A 17990-nucleotide genomic window follows, 5' to 3' on the forward strand; every position below is an offset into this window, starting at 1 on the left:
TTTCCCCGACTGCACTGATGGTTTGTGATACTGTGGGAGTTCCCATGAGAGCCTATGTGACTCAATGCGTTTTTTGCACGCACGACAAAAAAAAACAACCCACGCCATCGGTGTCTGCGAAACATGATAATGTAAAAATAAACCATGTAAACGTATGGAAAACACCTCCATTCAGCGGCGCTCCAATTTGTCAGTGGAGAATTTATTTAAAAGGCAAACACAAGAAACACTGAAAGGATGAAATTCCAGCCACTCTGTTTTTTCGGGACTCTACACGGCTCGCCAATTTGTCAGCTCCACTCCAAAATGGTTCACAAAAGGGCATGCAGGCTCATAAAACCTCCCAGAACGGGAAGAGCTCCTGGTGAAAGCAGCATACAGTAGCTTCTGTGCCCCCCCACCCCCCCCATGTCTTCTTATTCACTCCTCCTCCCTACTCCATGACTAAGTGATTTAGCCAGCTCTGGTGCAGGCCGCCTCTCACTGACAATGCCTCCCCGGGTCTGTGACTGTGCGGGGAGGGTGGCGGAGAAAGACAGAAAACCTCGTTTACAATGTGGTTTACACCCGGCCGTCCCCTCACAGACGGCGCCCATCCTCGGATTGATGTGTGGTATGCATAGTTTTCGGGTGCAATTTGGGCACCCGGGCGAAAGGAGAAAGAAAGAGAGGGCAAGTCTGTGTGTGCGGAGGGTGCAGGAGGGGGCCCGGGCTGTCTGTTCTCTCGCCCCCTCTTTGAGTCAATAGTGTTCCGGCAGCTGAGGTTCTTTATGAGTGGAACAATCTGGAGGGTCTTGTCAGAGTGCCGAGCAGCTGCTGTTTTCTGGGGAGCGTCTTTCATGGACCACAGGCCTGGAGTGGGGCTGCTGAATACAGACTCACCCTCCCGCTCTCCTCCTCGCTCGCCACCCCTACCTTCTCCAATTCCTCAGACACACACACACACACACACACACACACACACACACGCACGCACACACACAGACGCACACACAGACACACCGGTAGCTCCTCCTGCACAATGCCAGATGAAGAGTGGCACAGAGGAACATGAAGAGAGCAAGAGACTTGTTGTAAATTGGTGGTGGTGCTACTACGCCGCCTGCTCCGTCGCCCGGGGCACCGCGCGTCACCCAGAAAAATGCTTTCATGAGGTATGTGAAGATCCTTTCACGAGACGAACGCAGACGTTAAACAGCATATTAAAACACGAGCCGCGAAATATAGCTTCAGACATATTGGCACCCGTGATCACACCTTTTACAATCCGACGTGTGCGTGGACATTTTGAACAGACGACGATAAAAGCAGAGGCCGATCGCAGCAGAGCCTCTCGCGTTTCTCCTGAGTGTGATTTCCATTAGCCGAGCGACGAGCTCGCTCTTTCTCTCGTTGATTTCGTTAGTCAGATAAGTTATACACATCATCTCCCTTCTTCATTTAGCGTTACATTCAATAGGCTATTACTCAATCGTATTTCTTTCAGCCCCCGCAGAGAAGGACACTTGCTCTGGCACAGACGATCCCGTGCCCGGTTGTGGAGGTGGCGTGCGCGGCGACGAGCATGCACGGCTTGGCTTGAGGCTGATGTTTGGCGTCACTTCCTGACAGGTGTGTCCCGGTTAGCTGCTGTCTGAAGGCACCAGGTTCCCTGTAGTGTCCAGCTGCATGCATTTACATGTGCAGGCTGACACTGGGCACTCTGTGTGGTCTCTGGAAAATGAAATAAATCAATCAATCAATCAATCAATAAATAAATTAAAAAACACACACAACATACAAGAGCGTGCAGAGACTCGTGAGTATTTCACAGCATAGTCACTAGAAGACGTATAAATAAACTAAAATAAAGTACTTTTAACAATTTTAATTGTTCATCTATCCATCTTCTACATTGATTGATATCGCAAACGCAGACTCGCATTCACAACTACAGACAATTTAATGACATCAAATTCAACACACGATTTTGCACTATGCGAAGAAACCGGTTATGTGGAGGAAGGAGAACATGCAAACCAGACACAGAAAGGCTGGTGAAAGGGACCCGAACTGGATATTCGTGGCTGGCTAGTGCCAACTAGAGCACTACCAACTTAGAACGATATCAGGGATGTGCGATATATCGGCGGTCATATCTGAATAGGCAAATTTGAGTAATTTAAAGAGAGAAAAAAAAAAAAACAGTATCTGTCTGATAAACAAAACTGAGTCGATATGAACAATTGTTGTGGCGTGTGTGTGTGTGTGTGTGCCTGTGTGTGTATACGTTCGTTTGGCCTAATGCAATATGCAGAAGAATGATGGGTGAGACATGAACAGTCAGGAAAAAGCTCAATTTATATATTTCACCGAGGTACACTACAAAAAAAAAAAAAGAAGTGTTTTGTACTGAAATAAACAGATTGTTCATATTTACGACTTGCGTCTATTTTTTTGTACCTAAAAAAGCAGAATATGCAAAATGCTATATTTCTACACTGAAAAAGAATAGAAATGCTACACTTTAGTTTTTTCTCTCAAATATTGTTCACAAATTACAGTCACATTTGTGAAAAAGGTCATTTTTGTCTTCGATGTTTAAGTTCAGCTCATGAAAAATGGGAGCAAAAACTAAAATGTTGCTTTGATATTTTTGCTCAGTGTATATGATGTATATCAATATCAGTAAATATTGGCAATCAGCCATACCAGCAATATGAATATTGGTTATCGGCATCAGCCATATATTTCATACTGATGAATCCTTAAAAATGATTGTACAAAAAAACTAAATATGAAAGAGGAAGTTGTAAATGCATCAAAGATATTCCCAAAACAGATACTTATAATACCTAATTTCTAACTTTCTTGTACAATATAATGGAAACGGACTGAAAGCCTCAAGAATGCACCATTAGCAGCTTGTTTCCTTACTGATAAGAATGTTAATTTAGCCATTCATAGTCACAGCTGCAGACTTTCAGCACTGAGAACATTAAACTCTTCACTCTATTACCATCTTCATGCCCCGGATTCCTCTGCTATTGTGGGTTGATATTTCAAGTGGAGGTGATACTTCTGAAACCTCCTTTTGTTGACATAAGTGAACCTTGAGCAAAAGTATATCTGAAAAATATTTCAAAGGTCCGCTGACATGGATCTGCAGCGGCACCCGGGTTCATGTGTGTCTGGAACTTATCTGAACTCCACTCCTACCTGAACCAGCTGAGCATGTGGCCGGCGTGTCCTCCGTGGCGACAGTTGTGACACCAGGTGAACCAGTTATTGAACTGAGCCAGCTTGTTCTCCCTCGTCAGGTCCACCTTCTCATCGGACCTCCCAGTTCCTGCTGGAGGGGAGTAATCCAAAAGTCAATATTAACACTAATAAAGTCGAACCATCAACTGTGCCGCTGTGAGTTATATAGGATTTATATACGATGGCACTGAGGGAGAGGGACACTAAATGTCCAGGTGCAAACCGCTCTTATATGCCGAGCAAAGTCCACAGACTCTAACCTGCAGATGCTAAGTCAGGGCTGTGAAACATAAGGCCACTATTTTACTGGCTTGGACCACTCATTGGTGAAACTGGGCCTGCGGACTAAAATGTGTTTGACACTCCTGTGTTAAGTTATGCAGTGAATGGTCTTGGACCAAAATATAAGCAAGATAAATTAGTTCCCTATGAACCATCCAGACTCCTCAGGCCGTCTGTGCCTTCCCAGAACCAGAACCAAACAAAGTGAAGCCGCATTTAGTGTCTGTGCTCCTCACAAACGTGAGGTCTGCTCAAACGGTCGGCATATTTAAATCAGGGATGACAACTTTATCACTGCAGCATTCCCATGATTTTAATAGATTACGCCTTGTGATCTACTTTAAATACACTTTTATTGGCGTCATTTTAAATTCTTAACTATATACTCTCCTGTTTTATTTGCCATCTTTTCTTTTAAATGTGCTTTTATTTTCTCAATATCATTTTATTTCTATGATTTTAATGTAATTTCATGTATTTCTTTGCCAAGAGAAAAAAAAAAACGATAGATGGATGGATGGATGGCTGTACATGAATCTCACAAAAAGTAAAGCAACCTGTGTTTAGTAGGATATTTATTCGATGAGGCGATGCCTCTTGGCAATGAATCATAAAGGTCACCGCACACAGCTTTACCTGGGCAGTTGGAAACGGGTGTGCCCATGTTCATGAGGCAGAGGGCACAGCGGGGCAGTGGTTTCCTGCAGCCGGGGCAACTGGTGACTTTCGACTTGGTGGGAGAGCCGCTGACGCCGTACTGGCTGAAGCCGCGGCCCTGGTGGGGCACGGCGGAGCAGCTGTAGGAGATGGACTTCCCACAGAAGTTGCAGCTCACAAACACCTGCCAAGAACAAACACAAAGGTCGGCTGATAAGGACCGGTGGACATGAAGGTGAAACCAACAAGCACATGCTCACCAGCTGTCTGGACTTCAATTTTTTTTTTTTTTTTTTTAGGGGGGGATAAGTGTTAGATAATGCAGCAATAATCCCAACATGCTTAACTGTGATTATTGGAATATCTGGGTTGACATTACGTACTGCCAAGTTTTACATAGAGCACCAGCTTACTCATAATCGCACATAAAAACCTTTTCACTATTGCCTTACATATTAAAATAAATAAATAAAACTATTAAAATTCCACCAATGTGGAACAGATTTCTGCAGTGTGAAAGGAGAAAACAACAAGGATCCCTAACCACGCCACAGATTTTATGACTAGAACTGGAGAGCAGAGCAGTGGGTGTCGAGCTTGGCTGACTCGCTCGTCAGATTGCTTGGCCCAAACTACCTGTGTTGTAACAACCAGCACAAGCATCCTATTTTGTTCCGAGGCTGGTATTGAGTAAGACAGCGCACAAACAAGACCGAGTGCAATCATTTATGTCACTGTGTTTACAATAAAGATGCAACCTGTAACATTTCAGTTTAATGGATATAAGAGGAGAGTTAGACGAAACAAGTGAAGATGTGAGCTTAAAGAGAATTTTATGAGGCGTTTGCTGCTGAACCCACCAGAATCAGCAAGTTTTGCAACGTGTAAGTCACTTTAGGCTTGCAGTGCAAGTTTGCACCACAAGATGGTGTATTGAGTCCCTCAAAGAAGGACCAGTGACAAATAGCTAACACAACAATGGCGGAATATTTTGGGAACTACAGAGAAGTTTACATCATAGGCACGTAAACACCATGTACCAACAGAAACTAATCAGGATTTTTGCACCTATCAACCACAAAGAGGAGCCGAAAAGGCAAAAAAGTGAGGAGACTGTCGATAAAGTAATTCAACACTGTAGAAGATCCTTGCAGCTTGTTTCACTGTTAACTTAATGAAAATATTAATAAAGATAAGTCACAAGTTTTAAACACTGTCCTTCAAATAGATTGTGCATTAGGAGCCCTCTAAAGCAGGGGTGTCAAACACAGTTCAGGGTCCGCATGCAGCCCAATTTCAAGTTCGCGTGGACCGACTATTAAAATAGTGTCATAATAACCTTGAAATTTAAACTTCAATGTTCGTCTTTGTTGTAGCACAGAGTATACCTCATGAAAATGTATATATTTTCACAAAAACTAGACAATTACAACCAGATCAACGTAAATAAAATTTTAATGAAACTTTCAGGTGCAAAATACGGTGAAATGTCCAAAAAACGTCTCCTATAGCTGCATTATGCGGGTTTTTACAAACTCACCCTGACAGCATGGCTTTGATGCTCGTTTGATCACAACCAGGATGCCAGCTTTAACTTATAATGCTGATAAGTGTGAATAACTTAACGCTGTGCAGCACCATAGAGGTTTGTATACAAACTCTATATGTGACATTCACTTCCTGAAGCCTTTGCCTTCAACTAAATTATGTGGACTCAGATCTTGGGAGGAGATTTTGGAAGATCATCATCTCAGACATGCCAGGATACGAGCCTCACCTATGTAAAACTAACCTGTGTGTGATTATCAGCCATCGTTCAATGTTTACATGCCAGGCTTGTTTTTTTCAGCCTACATGCAACCTTCTTTTCATTTTTTAGATGAAAGCACTGCCAAACCACACTGCTTCAGAAAACTGTGATTTACCTCAACACAGTCACCCACTGGACAACATAGGAATAACTTCTATCTCACACCGGGCCCCTTTAAGATAGTTTATAGAAAAAGAGAATAAGGTCGTTTGTAACACACCAAAACAGCTAACCATGATGAAGTCAAAGGAGGAACTTGTTATTTTCATCGAGATAATTTGTCAAATATTAACTGTGAAATGTGAGGAAGTGTTGTGTTCTCCAGTAACACTGAGATATTCAAATAAGGCTGGCATGTGATCAAGTTTCAATTAGACCAGAGATTTTTAACCATCCTTCATCGGACTCCAGACCATATTTGTTTTAATAATACATAGACCATACTTGGTAACTTCTGCATTTGTTCCCATGGTAATAATTGTCCATTGATGACTATTTTAATGTAATTGTAATCAAAAGACAGTGTTAGCTGCCCAAAGACAAGCATCTTTTTTTCTCTCAGATCATCAGATTGATGCATTTAACATGAAAATCTAATCTATAAACTACAAAAAAAATTGCAATAATTTAAATGAATGCATTCAGTTTAAAGTGACTTAACAGAACAGAAAGCTTTGACACTATTAGATAAAACAATTCCAAATAGTTTGAACATGTCCACACAGCATTTCTGACCTGTGCCAGTGGCTTGGAGCTGGGGTCCAGCTTGCCCCTGTGGATGTCGAACTCGGCTCGCTTGTGCCAGAACCTCCATGCGTCCAGCAGGTTGCGGTAGTTCTCGATCCAGCACTGGACCCGGGGATCCTTAAGCACTTCGCCAGGGGAACCCTGAAGGGGAGAGGACGTTGAAGTCGAGGCTATCGGATCTTTACGTTAGCTGTGGGTTCGGCACAGTATTCAGCAGCGACACCCATCCCTCAGGTGAACTGTGCAGATATGTATATCAGGTGTTTGAACTGCTGCAGAGGTGTATACTTCCAAAGGCACAGAGGGACTTGATTTCAGAACAGGGTGATTAAACTATGCAAACAGAGAGTTGTTTTTTGTGTGTGTGTGTGTGGGGGGGGGATTAAACACTACAGACCTGCTGTACAATTAATGCCTTAAGAGTTACTTTAGACACACAACGTGTAAAAAGAACAAGCTGCTCCCTTGAGGCTTGCTTCTTATTGTTCCAGCTCGCAGTGAGCCAGCTGTGACCTTTCAGAAATGAACAAGCAAGTTTATGCTTGTGAACCGATCAATCCAAGGGCGCGAGCAGAGATACAGTGTCATTTTTTTTCTCCATTATTGCAGTCTAGTAAATAGTCATATATTATTTTTTTATTTTATTTTGGAATATAACTCAGATGTAAATAACAGTTTTGGGGGAAAATGTCACATATAGTCCGGAGCCTCCTTAAAATTAGCCAAGTTTCCAAAGCTGAATAGTGACAAATGTGCTTTTAAGCTCCAGTTTGAGTTCTGTTAGAAGTCTTAAACATGTCTGAATACATTATAGTGTGAATGTTTGGAGAAAGCTGCAGGAGTGCTTTTTAAAAAAAAAAAAAAAAACTGTTTATTTTTATCCCTTCATGCAAACTGCAAAGCAAGTTAGCCCGGGAGAAATCAGGATTTGGTGTGAACACCCTTTGCCTCGGAGCAGAAACAGTTCTTAAAGGAATGTACACGGGTTGTTTTACATCATTGCAGAGAACTCAAGCGAGGACTTTCTGTGGAAGTTGTCTGGTTGAAATCCTGCGTCTCCTCATGTAAACCCAGACAGACGTGATTATGTTAAGATCATGTCACTTCCAGCACAATCTGTTCTTCTTTCAATTGAAGGTACTTCTTACAAAACACTGACTGCATGTTTGATATTGTTTCACACTGCTGCAAATCAAATTTGCATCCAGTCACACCCCTTTGTGGTGGAATTACAGGACAGATAAGTAGCGTTATATGACACAAGCATAAAGTGTTAGCACAATATCATATACATGCATATGTCTGTGGTGTCAAACATGTGGCTCATGGGACACAACTGGCCCACAGAGTGACTTTGCATTAAGGAAAAAAATTACAATAACTGCAATATTTCAATCAAATTTAGTGCTGTTCACAATGTGTCCAATGTATTAGTGAGCCAGTGTGAGAAGTGAACAACCAAATGCAGTAAAATGCTGTGAGTTTGTGAAAACTTGCATGTTAAAGGCTGCAGTTCTAGATAGTGGCATGCTTCTGCAGTCTGGAATAAGGCACTCAGATAGTACATTTGTTTTTAGTTTTTTAAAAGACTTTTCAGCAAAATAAAATGTGATTAATATAATATACAGCGTGAATGCAAGAGTGCAAAGTGTCTCCACCCCTAGTCATGTGGGATCCTGCCGTCCGGGACAGATTGAAAACTCAACCGATGCACAACCATGGTGAGAATGTACCAAAAATAGACAAACTGTGCATCATCAGTCTGCTGGTGTACCTTCAGCATGCAGAAGCTGGCAGTCTGGACGTCTCCGGTCCGGTCCACGTAGCTCTCCATGAGATCCACGCCATCTTTGGTGAGCCCCGTCAGCAGGATCCCCTCCAGGTTGCCCGCCTCCTTCATCTCATTGGTCAATTTGTCGATGTATCGAGGCAACTGCAGGAAAATAACGCAGAGAGTTTTTCATCAAATTATCAATGGATGCTTCATCAAAGACGCATCAGTCCCGCTGCTGCAGGACTGGTGTATATATTAAACAAGGAGATGGTATTTTGGGCAGTATTTTGCAGTTACCTGTGCATCGCTGAGAAACATGCAGGCGAAGGCTACTCGGTCCCGCACAGCGACACTGCTCTCATACTACAACAGGAGCAGAACGATCCTGGTTACTTAAGTCATTTTAACTAAATTATACTTAAATACAAAGAACTGGGGTAACATTTTAGGCATTACAGGTACGTTAAAAAGTGAGTCTAAAAAGAGAAAGATCACTGTTATTCAAAAGTACAAATCATATCACGATTGTAATACTTGACAACTTTATCACACGCGTAACTAATACTGTGCAACCCTCAGACAACATACTGATACAAGAAAGGGATGTTATAATCTGTGGTGCAGGATTCTACAGGAATTAAATCATTTCAGAGGAATAAAAACTAAGTTTCTACATTAATAGGCCATAAAAATGTGACCCAATCTACACCCAAGTCTCACTTACACAAGATCCTCATGTTGAAATGTTTATATTTGCTCCCGGGGCTGATAAATCAGGGCGTGATTCCTGTTTTCTGCTTTAATGTTTTTAGATTTTTGAAATTATGTGAATTACTAGTTGGTGATGAATCGTAACAGTAAGAACAATCATTACTCAAAGTCAAAAATAGCCTAAATTACTTAGAATAAAGCCAAAAACTAAATAGATATTTAAAAGGTATGATGAAATATATAAAATAATAATTTGAAAGAGAGAGAGAGAGAGAGAGAGAGAGAGAGAGAGAGAGAGAGAGAGAGAGAGAGAGAGCCTTTTCAGGACTTAAATTGAATCATATTATTTCACCAATTAATGCAAAAAACAAAATTGAGTATAATTCAAAGTTTTCACATATTTTGTAATTCCCACAGTATAACACATCACCAACATTTAAAACCAAGACAAAACTTGGCCATAAATTATCTTTCTAGCGTGATCTTTTTTTTCCCAGGAAATAATCTAAAGAGAGAATTAAAAAAACAGAGTAAGAGCAGAAAATGTGACGAAACTGAAACGAGGCAAACCGAAAAACAAAACACTCTGTACTGGGCACATGTTTCCTGACTGGTTTGGCCACATCTCCTCCTGTGCACCTGAACATTTCCCCCAATAAAGACCACTGGAGTATTACCTTGAATTTATTTATATTTTTTTTTAATGAAGTGGGAACAAAAAGCCGACTGTTCTGGTTCATTAATGAGTCTTTCAAGCGGTTGTAATAGGCGGAGATACGATACCAGCACTCCATCGTAGGCCCCGGACTCGCTGGTGAGGAATGCGAACATGACGCAGAGGTAGGGGTTCTTCAGCTGCAGCCTCAGGGAGCTGCACATCTCCCTCCACAGCGACGACTTCTCGTCCGTGTAGCCCGACAGAGCCATGGCCACCACATTCAGGTTCAGGTCACCTGAGGGGGGGAGGGGGGCAATTCAGAGAGACCAAGAGTTTATGGAAAACGTCAAGAGTTCATGCTACAGTCATGAAAGTAGAGGAATGCAGGAGGTACTTTTAATGACCATTCTTTCAATGTTTATTGTTAAACCGGTGCCTCTCTTTTAAGATATACAGCAGCCGAACAAGAGAAAAAAGATTTCAAGCAAAAACTGCAGCACCTTTAACCTCCGTCTACAGAGGTTGTGATAGTTTTGACATTATACGATGTGTTTATCGGGGGGTCAAAGGCTGAAACAGTGCAAAAAAAAAAAACCCTGACCGATCAGACCTTCAACACGAGCGTGACATTTCAGGAAATGTTTTGGGGACTTTTATTCACCATCTTGCCAAAAACGAGGAAGAAAGATCAATATGACACTGAATGCAGAGCTCTGGCCCGGAGGCCGTTCGCTTCTACACTTTGGTCCCTGCACACATTAAACAAACCAAACAAAACGTGTTAATTGAAATGCTTTAAGAGGTCATTTTTAGGAATTGGGAGTTTTACTTTTCACTACAAATCTTCATGAGGAATCAAGAGAAGAAGCTTGACAAAGTTTTCAAGTGAAAACACAAAACCTTTGTTGCGTTTCGGGTGTCCGTTTATCTCAAGGATTAAATAGCCAATTTAAAATGTAAAAGGTTTTCTTCACCATTTACAGTAGAAGAATTCTGTCTTTTGGGTGCAACTGATGATTAAATCATAAGTATGAATTATTTTGTGAGGAAAAGGTAGTGAAAGAGGTTTGAAATGACTGTCTGAATACATATACAACTGTTCAAATGTTTAAGTGTGTACACGAGGGGTGTCAAACGACACACAATTAGGTTAAATATGGCACAGATGAAACAAAAAGCTGTAACTGTTACTGTCTGTTTTTGTTAAAGTAGAGATCATAATGCAAAACCAGACCCAGAACTGAACATCAGCGGGCAAGATCAGTGGTCCTGAATGCGAAAACTGTCATATTTATTCATAAATTCAATACTGTGTTTATGAGATGCTAAAAACTGCAGAGATTCTGTGATCAGAGAAGAGTCTGTTTTGGTTGGATGTCTGTCATTATGGCAAAGAGATCATAAAGAAAAAAAAACTTGTATTAAACGTGAACATTTTTGTTCTTCATGTTAAAACTGAAGGGAAACACTGGTGTTATTGGCATGTATAGTTAATTATTATCTTTTTACTAGTCCACTATCTTTTTACCACTACTACCGACACGGATCAGATCAGACTGTTTAGGTCCCTGAGATAAGTGTGGCGTCTTTATCGTACACTCAAAATCAAGCAGTACATGAAGTCATCAATATGTTTGAGGAGGGAACAGTGGAAGTGCTGAGCAGGCGCTGTTGACACGCTTTATCTAATGAATCACACCATCAGGAAACACTCATTAGAGCGCGCGACACAAAAACGTTTGACCTACATTGGTGGAATTTTTCTTCGACAAGACGTGTGTAAACAAACCTCCTCCTCCTCTCTCCTGTTTTCATCAGACCTTTGTGTGTGGAAATTTGTTTGGTTTTTTTTAAACAAGGCTCCTGCTGCAGTTTCATTTCTGAAATTCCGCATTTTACCCACAACCTTAATTTAATAGAGTTTGAAGAAATGGTTTAGATTATTAACACAATTTACACCAATAAACCCAATAAAAGTCCCGGCTTCACTGCAGGCATTCTGTTGCTCACAGCAAATACCAAAACACTTTATCATTGTCACAACAGTATCTTATTATTCAGTGTTGACAACTTTTTGCGTTTTTGTTCAATTTTGCAAAATAAAACCTCCCATTGAGGTAATATGAAAAATCAAAGCAGAATTAAGCATATCTGAAGGGGAAAAGTTAGGATTTGGACGCCACCTTGTGCTCTAAGATGCAGTGGTAGATAAAAAAATAAAAATAAATAGGAATCCAGAAATCAATCCTACACTTGGTAAATTATCAAAGAACCTTTATCTTTGAGAGAAATAAAAAATAAATGTGTTTTGATGTAAAAATCCTATTTTTACTATGATGATCAGTGGTAACCACTACACCACCGTGTACCATTGGACTGTGTGTAAGTTGAAGAGCCTGAAAAAAAACAACAACCCATACATGTAGAGGAAGAACAGGCAAACTCTAAAAAGAAAGGACTCGAGTCTGGAATCGCCCCCGGAGTTTTTTCACTATGAGGTACTCCACTGTTTCATGTTTGGTATGTACCAGCTTGTATAAGCGTAGCATAGCATAGCATAGCATAGAAATACTTTATTAATCTTAGAGGGTAATTATTGGTTTTAAAAGCACTGAATTAGTCATTTTTAAAGTGTGGATGTGACACCATCGATTCAGTGGGGGTGAGGCGGAGAATTTCTCCTTTTCAGAAATAAAAATAAACAAGTGGATTAAACTATTAATACTTTAAGAAAACACATTTAAGTGTAATAGACCTGAAGCTGGTGAGATTAGAACAGAAACTACTTCAAGCTTAAATCAAGTATTAATTTAATTGTTTTAATTCAGTTGCGGAAACTAAGGGTGCAGAGTCAATCACAAATGTATCATTGTCTCATGTCAACAAAAAAAATGATGCTTAATGCATATATTCTAATACAAGTCCAATTATGAAAGAAAAGTGACTGTAATTGAAATTGTGTATGTTTCCATCATTGACAGCCTTCAATAATTCATACCCAGTGTGCTCCAGACAGACATCAGAGACACAAAGCACCAAAAAAAAGAAGAAAAATGGTCAAAAATAAAAAATGTGCTATAACAACATCTATTTAGATCACATATCGCATGTTCACCTCATTTCATGCAGCTCTAGTGGCGATATAACAACTTCAAATGAATAGAAGAGAAGAGCAGCTCCGGGCTACTGCACACTTATAAAACATAGTTTCCATGGCAACCAGTTGCTTCCTTTTTCTACCAAAAGCACGAAAAGAACTGCAGAGATGCAGAACTTATCTTGTGGAGGCCTGGTTAAAAAAAACAACAACAAAAAAACCGAGACCCTGATGACAGATTTCACTGTACTTATGTGCATATCAGAATAATAGAATAATAATCTGGTATTAAAGCTTCAAACTGTTTTCTACTCCAATGTTCCTTACCCCCACCCCCACCCCCACCCCCACCCCCACATCACTCACCCTTCTCAGCCGTGGCCCCCTTGTTGAGGATCTGGATGGCTCTGCGGATGTCCAGGTTGAAGAGGGCGACGGCGGCCGCCCGCTCCCACTCGTGCTCCAGCTCCAGCGTCCGCAGGAAGGTGTCCACGTCGATGTCGGGCCCCCTGCTGATCCAGCCGCAGAGCCGCAGGGCCAGGCAGCGCTCCTCGCTGTGGTACCGCGGCACGTCCGTCTGCCGCTCCGACCCGCTCCAGCACCTGCGGCTCTCCGTCGAGCCTGAAGGCACCAGGATGTGGATACGATCAGACATTTTTCATTGTGTGAAGATCCTTTTTTTTTTTAGAGAGTTTGACAAACCTAATTAGGATCTAAAAGTAGCAAATGTCTTCAAAAGAGGTCAATAATGATCAGAATAAAGCGGCATAAGTTAAATACAATAGATAAAAACATGAAGCCGGTGGGCCACAAATAGCTCAGTCTGAGGATGGGTTTTCACACTATAAAAAGTACATCAAACAAATGCATAGAAATCTTACAAATATTCCTAATTTGTGCACTGGGGAACAAAATACACTGACCAGCAGATGCTCAATGTATTCTCAACATCCTGATAAATCAAAGATCAAGAATCTGAAGGGCAACAGTGATGATGATGGACAGTATCTTGGTCTGGAGGAGATTACAATCTATGTCACTGTCTGAGCCGCTTTTTGGTCCCCACTTCACACGAGTCTGAATCAGGTGTCGTTTTCTTACCTGTGCTGGTCTTGACGATGTTCTTGATGCCCGAATAAACCACAGAATGTTTGTTCCCTTGTAGTTTCAGCTCCATGTCCTCGGCACACTGCTTCATATGTGATGCTTACATAGGAATCCTCACAGTTTCTCTCAGTATTGTATTGACCTTTTACAGAAAAAAATATGGAATTTAGCTGCACACTTTATACTGGAACTAAAGAATGAGAGGAACTTAATTTATCTTTCGTGTCATGATCAGGTTGTATCTTGTATCAATGTAACTGATCCTTGGGATAAAAATTCTATGGAAATTAAGTTAAATTACAGTAATACAATTTTAATTATATACTTTATTTTTACATTGAACTTAAACTCTTCCATGAAATAGTATTCCATTCACCCATCCAGGACTCATGAATCCACTCAAATTGTTTTTGAAGAATTTTTGAAGAAGAATTGTCAACAACTCACGTGTGGAAACTAATGTACTTTTTCTACAATTTCTTACGTTGTAGTGAAGCCAATATTCAAGGATTTTGGGGTACGGTTGTATACAGCAAGCAAGGACAACTGGCTCCCCGCTTTCCCCGTACCTGGTTTCCTCTCACAGTACAAAAATATACATTTAAGGTTAATTTAGTGTTGATTACCGTCTCTTTATGTTTGTCCTGTAATGAACTGCCAGAATTCACTTATAATCATCTGGGATCAGCTATTTATGACCCTAAGTTGGATAAGGCAGTGTAAACTAATGATGGATGGGTTGGTTAACACATGTAAAGACATGAATTCAAACACAGTACTGCTTAATCAACGTGCTGGTATGTCCAGAGAAAGGATATAGAAGAGATCAAACCACAACGACTTGAGCTGGGAATCGCTCTCTCCGGCCAGCATGTGGTTCCTCCACACCTGAACGGTGTCGTGTCCGTACCTGGACTGAGCCCTCTGTCTCATCTTCGTTGCGATGTCTTTCTCGATCGCGCTTTCCACGCCTTCGGCTGAATCCTCCACGCAGTCGTACAAGTGCCTGCCGCAGGCCCACATGAGCGAGGTGGTGGAGCTCCAGGCCAGCGAGATGCGCTCAAACACCGTGAAGTCTGTCATGACCCGGTTGGCTGCCGACACCACCACCATGCGGTTCTGAGAGGACGGGTGCCAGGCGAAGCTGCCGATCTGGCTTTCGCTGGGCTGCACGCTTCGCTCGATGATGGTGGGCTCCGTCTCGTCGCCGATGGGCGTCGGGGTGTGTTGCATGTCGTACAGGCGGATGATGTTGCTGTCTCGCGTCAGTGTGGCTAGCAGGCCGGTACGGGTTGGACACCAAGCCACCTGACAATAAGAAAAGTAAAGGTTTGTTTTACTTACCACTATATTTTAAATTGATGCTGCAATATTCAGAAAATACAACCCCGAATGACCACCGTACCTTAGTGAGTGGCTTCGGTTGCTCAGTGAGAGTCAGCACAGGCTTTTCAAACTTCCTCAAATCCCAAATGGCCACCTGCCCCTCGAAGTAGGAGGCCACACGGTCGTGGAAGTGAGGGTCGACCGTCACCCCCTGGATGGCCTTGGTGTTCACAAACGTTTTCTGGCTCGTGTTTCTCAAGTCAAATATTGCGAGGTTCCTGTGCATGCCAGCAAGCAGCAGCTTCGGGTCCCGGAGCAGCCAGCAGAGGGACAGGCATGCGTCGTTCTGGCCCAACTCGTACAATGGCTTAGTAACTACTGAGCTCGAGTCCAAATCCACGGACGAGAGACGGATCTTCTCGGCTGCGACGCTGGTTTCCGGGGCAAACTTGCTGCTAATGTCCCATATGAGGACGGAGAAGTCCGCCCTGTGTTTGTCCAAGCCCGCAGCCAGCAGGTTGCTGTCCACGGGGTTCCAGGCTAACGTGTTGCACTGACGGGCGTGTTTCGGCACAAACTCTTTCCCCACCAGCTCTTTACATGTGGAGTTGTGGCTCTGGCCGAGGCTGGTGAGCACAACCCTGCCGTTAGCCTGGCCCACAGCCAGTAAACACTCTGGTTCGTGCTTCGGGTACCAGGCCACACATTTCATATAAGGGGTGTCAGAGTTAATGGCGAGTAATGTAGCAGCAGTTTCTTCAGAGAGTGGGAGCGTACCGGCCTTCGTCTCTGCACTGCCCACAGGTCCGATACGGTAGAGTCCCAGCTCAGAGTCGCAGATGACATAGCGATCCGGGTGGTGGGGAGACCACAGGATGTCTGGCTTTGAGCCACTCATGATTCAGAGGCAGCTAGAAGGCTTTTAGAACAGCCAGCCTTCTGTAACCTGGAAATGCGAGAGAGAATTGAAAACAGGGAAATTATACACATCATCCCACTGTGATGAATTTTTCTCTTTAATGATCGTCATATGAGGATCCTTCATGTTTCAGTATCATGGGATTATTACTATAATACTGCCGTAAGCTGTTCACCTCAGTATGTGTGGCTGTAATTCACACTATACGAATAAAACCGAACTGAAAGTTGATGCTCATGGCTCACATTTCACAGTTTGCCCCCTGAAACCACCATGTGGCCCTCAACAGACACATTTTAAATATCATTGCATTTCATGTATGCTATTGAGGATCGTTCAAAATTGATAAATCTCAATATAATCCAATCCAGCTCAACACAACTGCAAATTAGAGCCTCAAGAACAAGCATAAAGTTATAAAGGAAAAGTACATAAATATTGTTGCTCTTATAAAAATAGGAATGTTTGTACATCTGAAGTCCTGGTTCATATTAAATTGTATAATTGTACCAAATGACGCGTCTGAATAGGAACTATTTGTAAACAACCCAATGTTCAAAGAGAGATTAAAGTATCCTCCATTTCCTTACACAGTCATTATTGTCTTCACATGTCCAATTATGAGAATATATTAAGTTTGTTAATGTTGATTTCAGAATCAGTCTCTCATTAGTATTATGACACTTACGTTAAGGTAAATAGTTCCGTCATATCTCCTGCTCTTGGCTAAAAAAACCTGCACCTCCTGTATTTTAAAAAGCGATACGTAATGGAAGAATCAGTGATCCAGCGAAGTATCGCGTGTTATAATCGTTAAAAGTGAAGTTTGTTGACATGCTAACTTCACTGAGCTAACATGCTAACACGTGAAGGACGAGCTAAAACGTGAACGTTTCGCTTCCGCTTCTTCAGCAAACAGTCATGAATTTGTGACAAATGTTGAATATATTATCAATAACTTGTTACTTACGTACGAGGTTCAAACGAGGCGGTGAAGTTAGATTTAAAATACACATGTCAAACAGGGAAAACTACAGGAGACTCAGAGGATGTTATGTGTTACACCAAAACGTGTCCGTGTCGCCGTCACGTCACATATTATTGAGTTCCGCTTTGGTAGTTCACCGCGAGATGGAGCCAGAGGAATAAAAAGGTGAGAATCTTTTCTTTTCTTTTTTTTTAATGTAAAATGATCGATTACAAGTTGTACTCGGGGTTATTGCACCGAATGAGGACTGTTTGGGAGATTCAAATAAGGAGATCATAAAACAACTCATGTGGCTTTCTGCAAAAGTGAAAAAGCAAAGTCTCATTTGTGTATTATGTCCATAACAATAACAATAACAAATACAACCAATAACATCAAAGTGAACAGCATGCTCCAAATATGTGGGAAATTACCAGTTAGAGCCACTGAATTGTCAATAACCAAGCCTCTTTATCCAGTTTTACTCTTATAATAAATTGGGGTACCTTTATTAAAAAGATGTGAGTTTTCAATTTTCACTTTTCTTTGTTTTGATGAACATGTGTAACGTTGACTATGTGAGATCTGTGTGTCTCATACAGTATCTACACCCTGCAGGAATGCACTGTGTCTGTGAGCAGGACTCACAGTGTCACACAGGGCTGAACTGGAGGAGCTGGGAAACGTTGGAGCGG

The 17990-nt window shown here is 41.8% G+C and overlaps 1 protein-coding gene across 1 annotated transcript; it reads right to left on the reverse strand.

Annotated features, from left to right (window-relative positions):
• Positions 1-153: 153 nt before the first annotated feature.
• On the reverse strand, positions 154-17407 carry mios (missing oocyte, meiosis regulator, homolog). Its single transcript, XM_080470617.1, has 12 exons — positions 17299-17407; positions 15489-16355; positions 14902-15391; positions 14078-14176; positions 13343-13597; positions 10005-10174; positions 8808-8873; positions 8511-8669; positions 6725-6877; positions 4159-4363; positions 3199-3331; positions 154-1713 (listed from the first exon to the last, which is right to left on the reverse strand). Exons 2-12 carry the CDS (start codon positions 16305-16307, stop codon positions 1623-1625), a joined length of 2640 nt encoding a protein of 879 aa, XP_080326743.1. The 5' UTR covers positions 16308-16355; positions 17299-17407; the 3' UTR covers positions 154-1622.
• Between the last annotated feature and the right edge of the window lie 583 nt (positions 17408-17990).

The sequence above is a fragment of the Lipophrys pholis genome (genome assembly GCF_963383615.2).
Source record: "Lipophrys pholis genome assembly, chromosome: 9".
Taxonomy (NCBI): Eukaryota; Metazoa; Chordata; class Actinopteri; order Blenniiformes; family Blenniidae; genus Lipophrys; species Lipophrys pholis.

Excerpts from the sequence above, each read along its gene's own strand:
- mios (XM_080470617.1), bottom strand. The coding sequence starts at position 16,307 with ATGAGTGGCTCAAAGCCAGACATCCTGTGGTCTCCCCACCACCCGGAT. Across the intron at positions 14,177-14,901 it reads GTTGTGGTTTGATCTCTTCT|ATATGAAGCAGTGTGCCGAG; the intron begins ATATCCTTTCTC and ends TGTAAGCATCAC. Across the intron at positions 6,878-8,510 it reads CCAGCTTCTGCATGCTGAAG|GGTTCCCCTGGCGAAGTGCT; the intron begins GTACACCAGCAG and ends TCTCCCCTTCAG.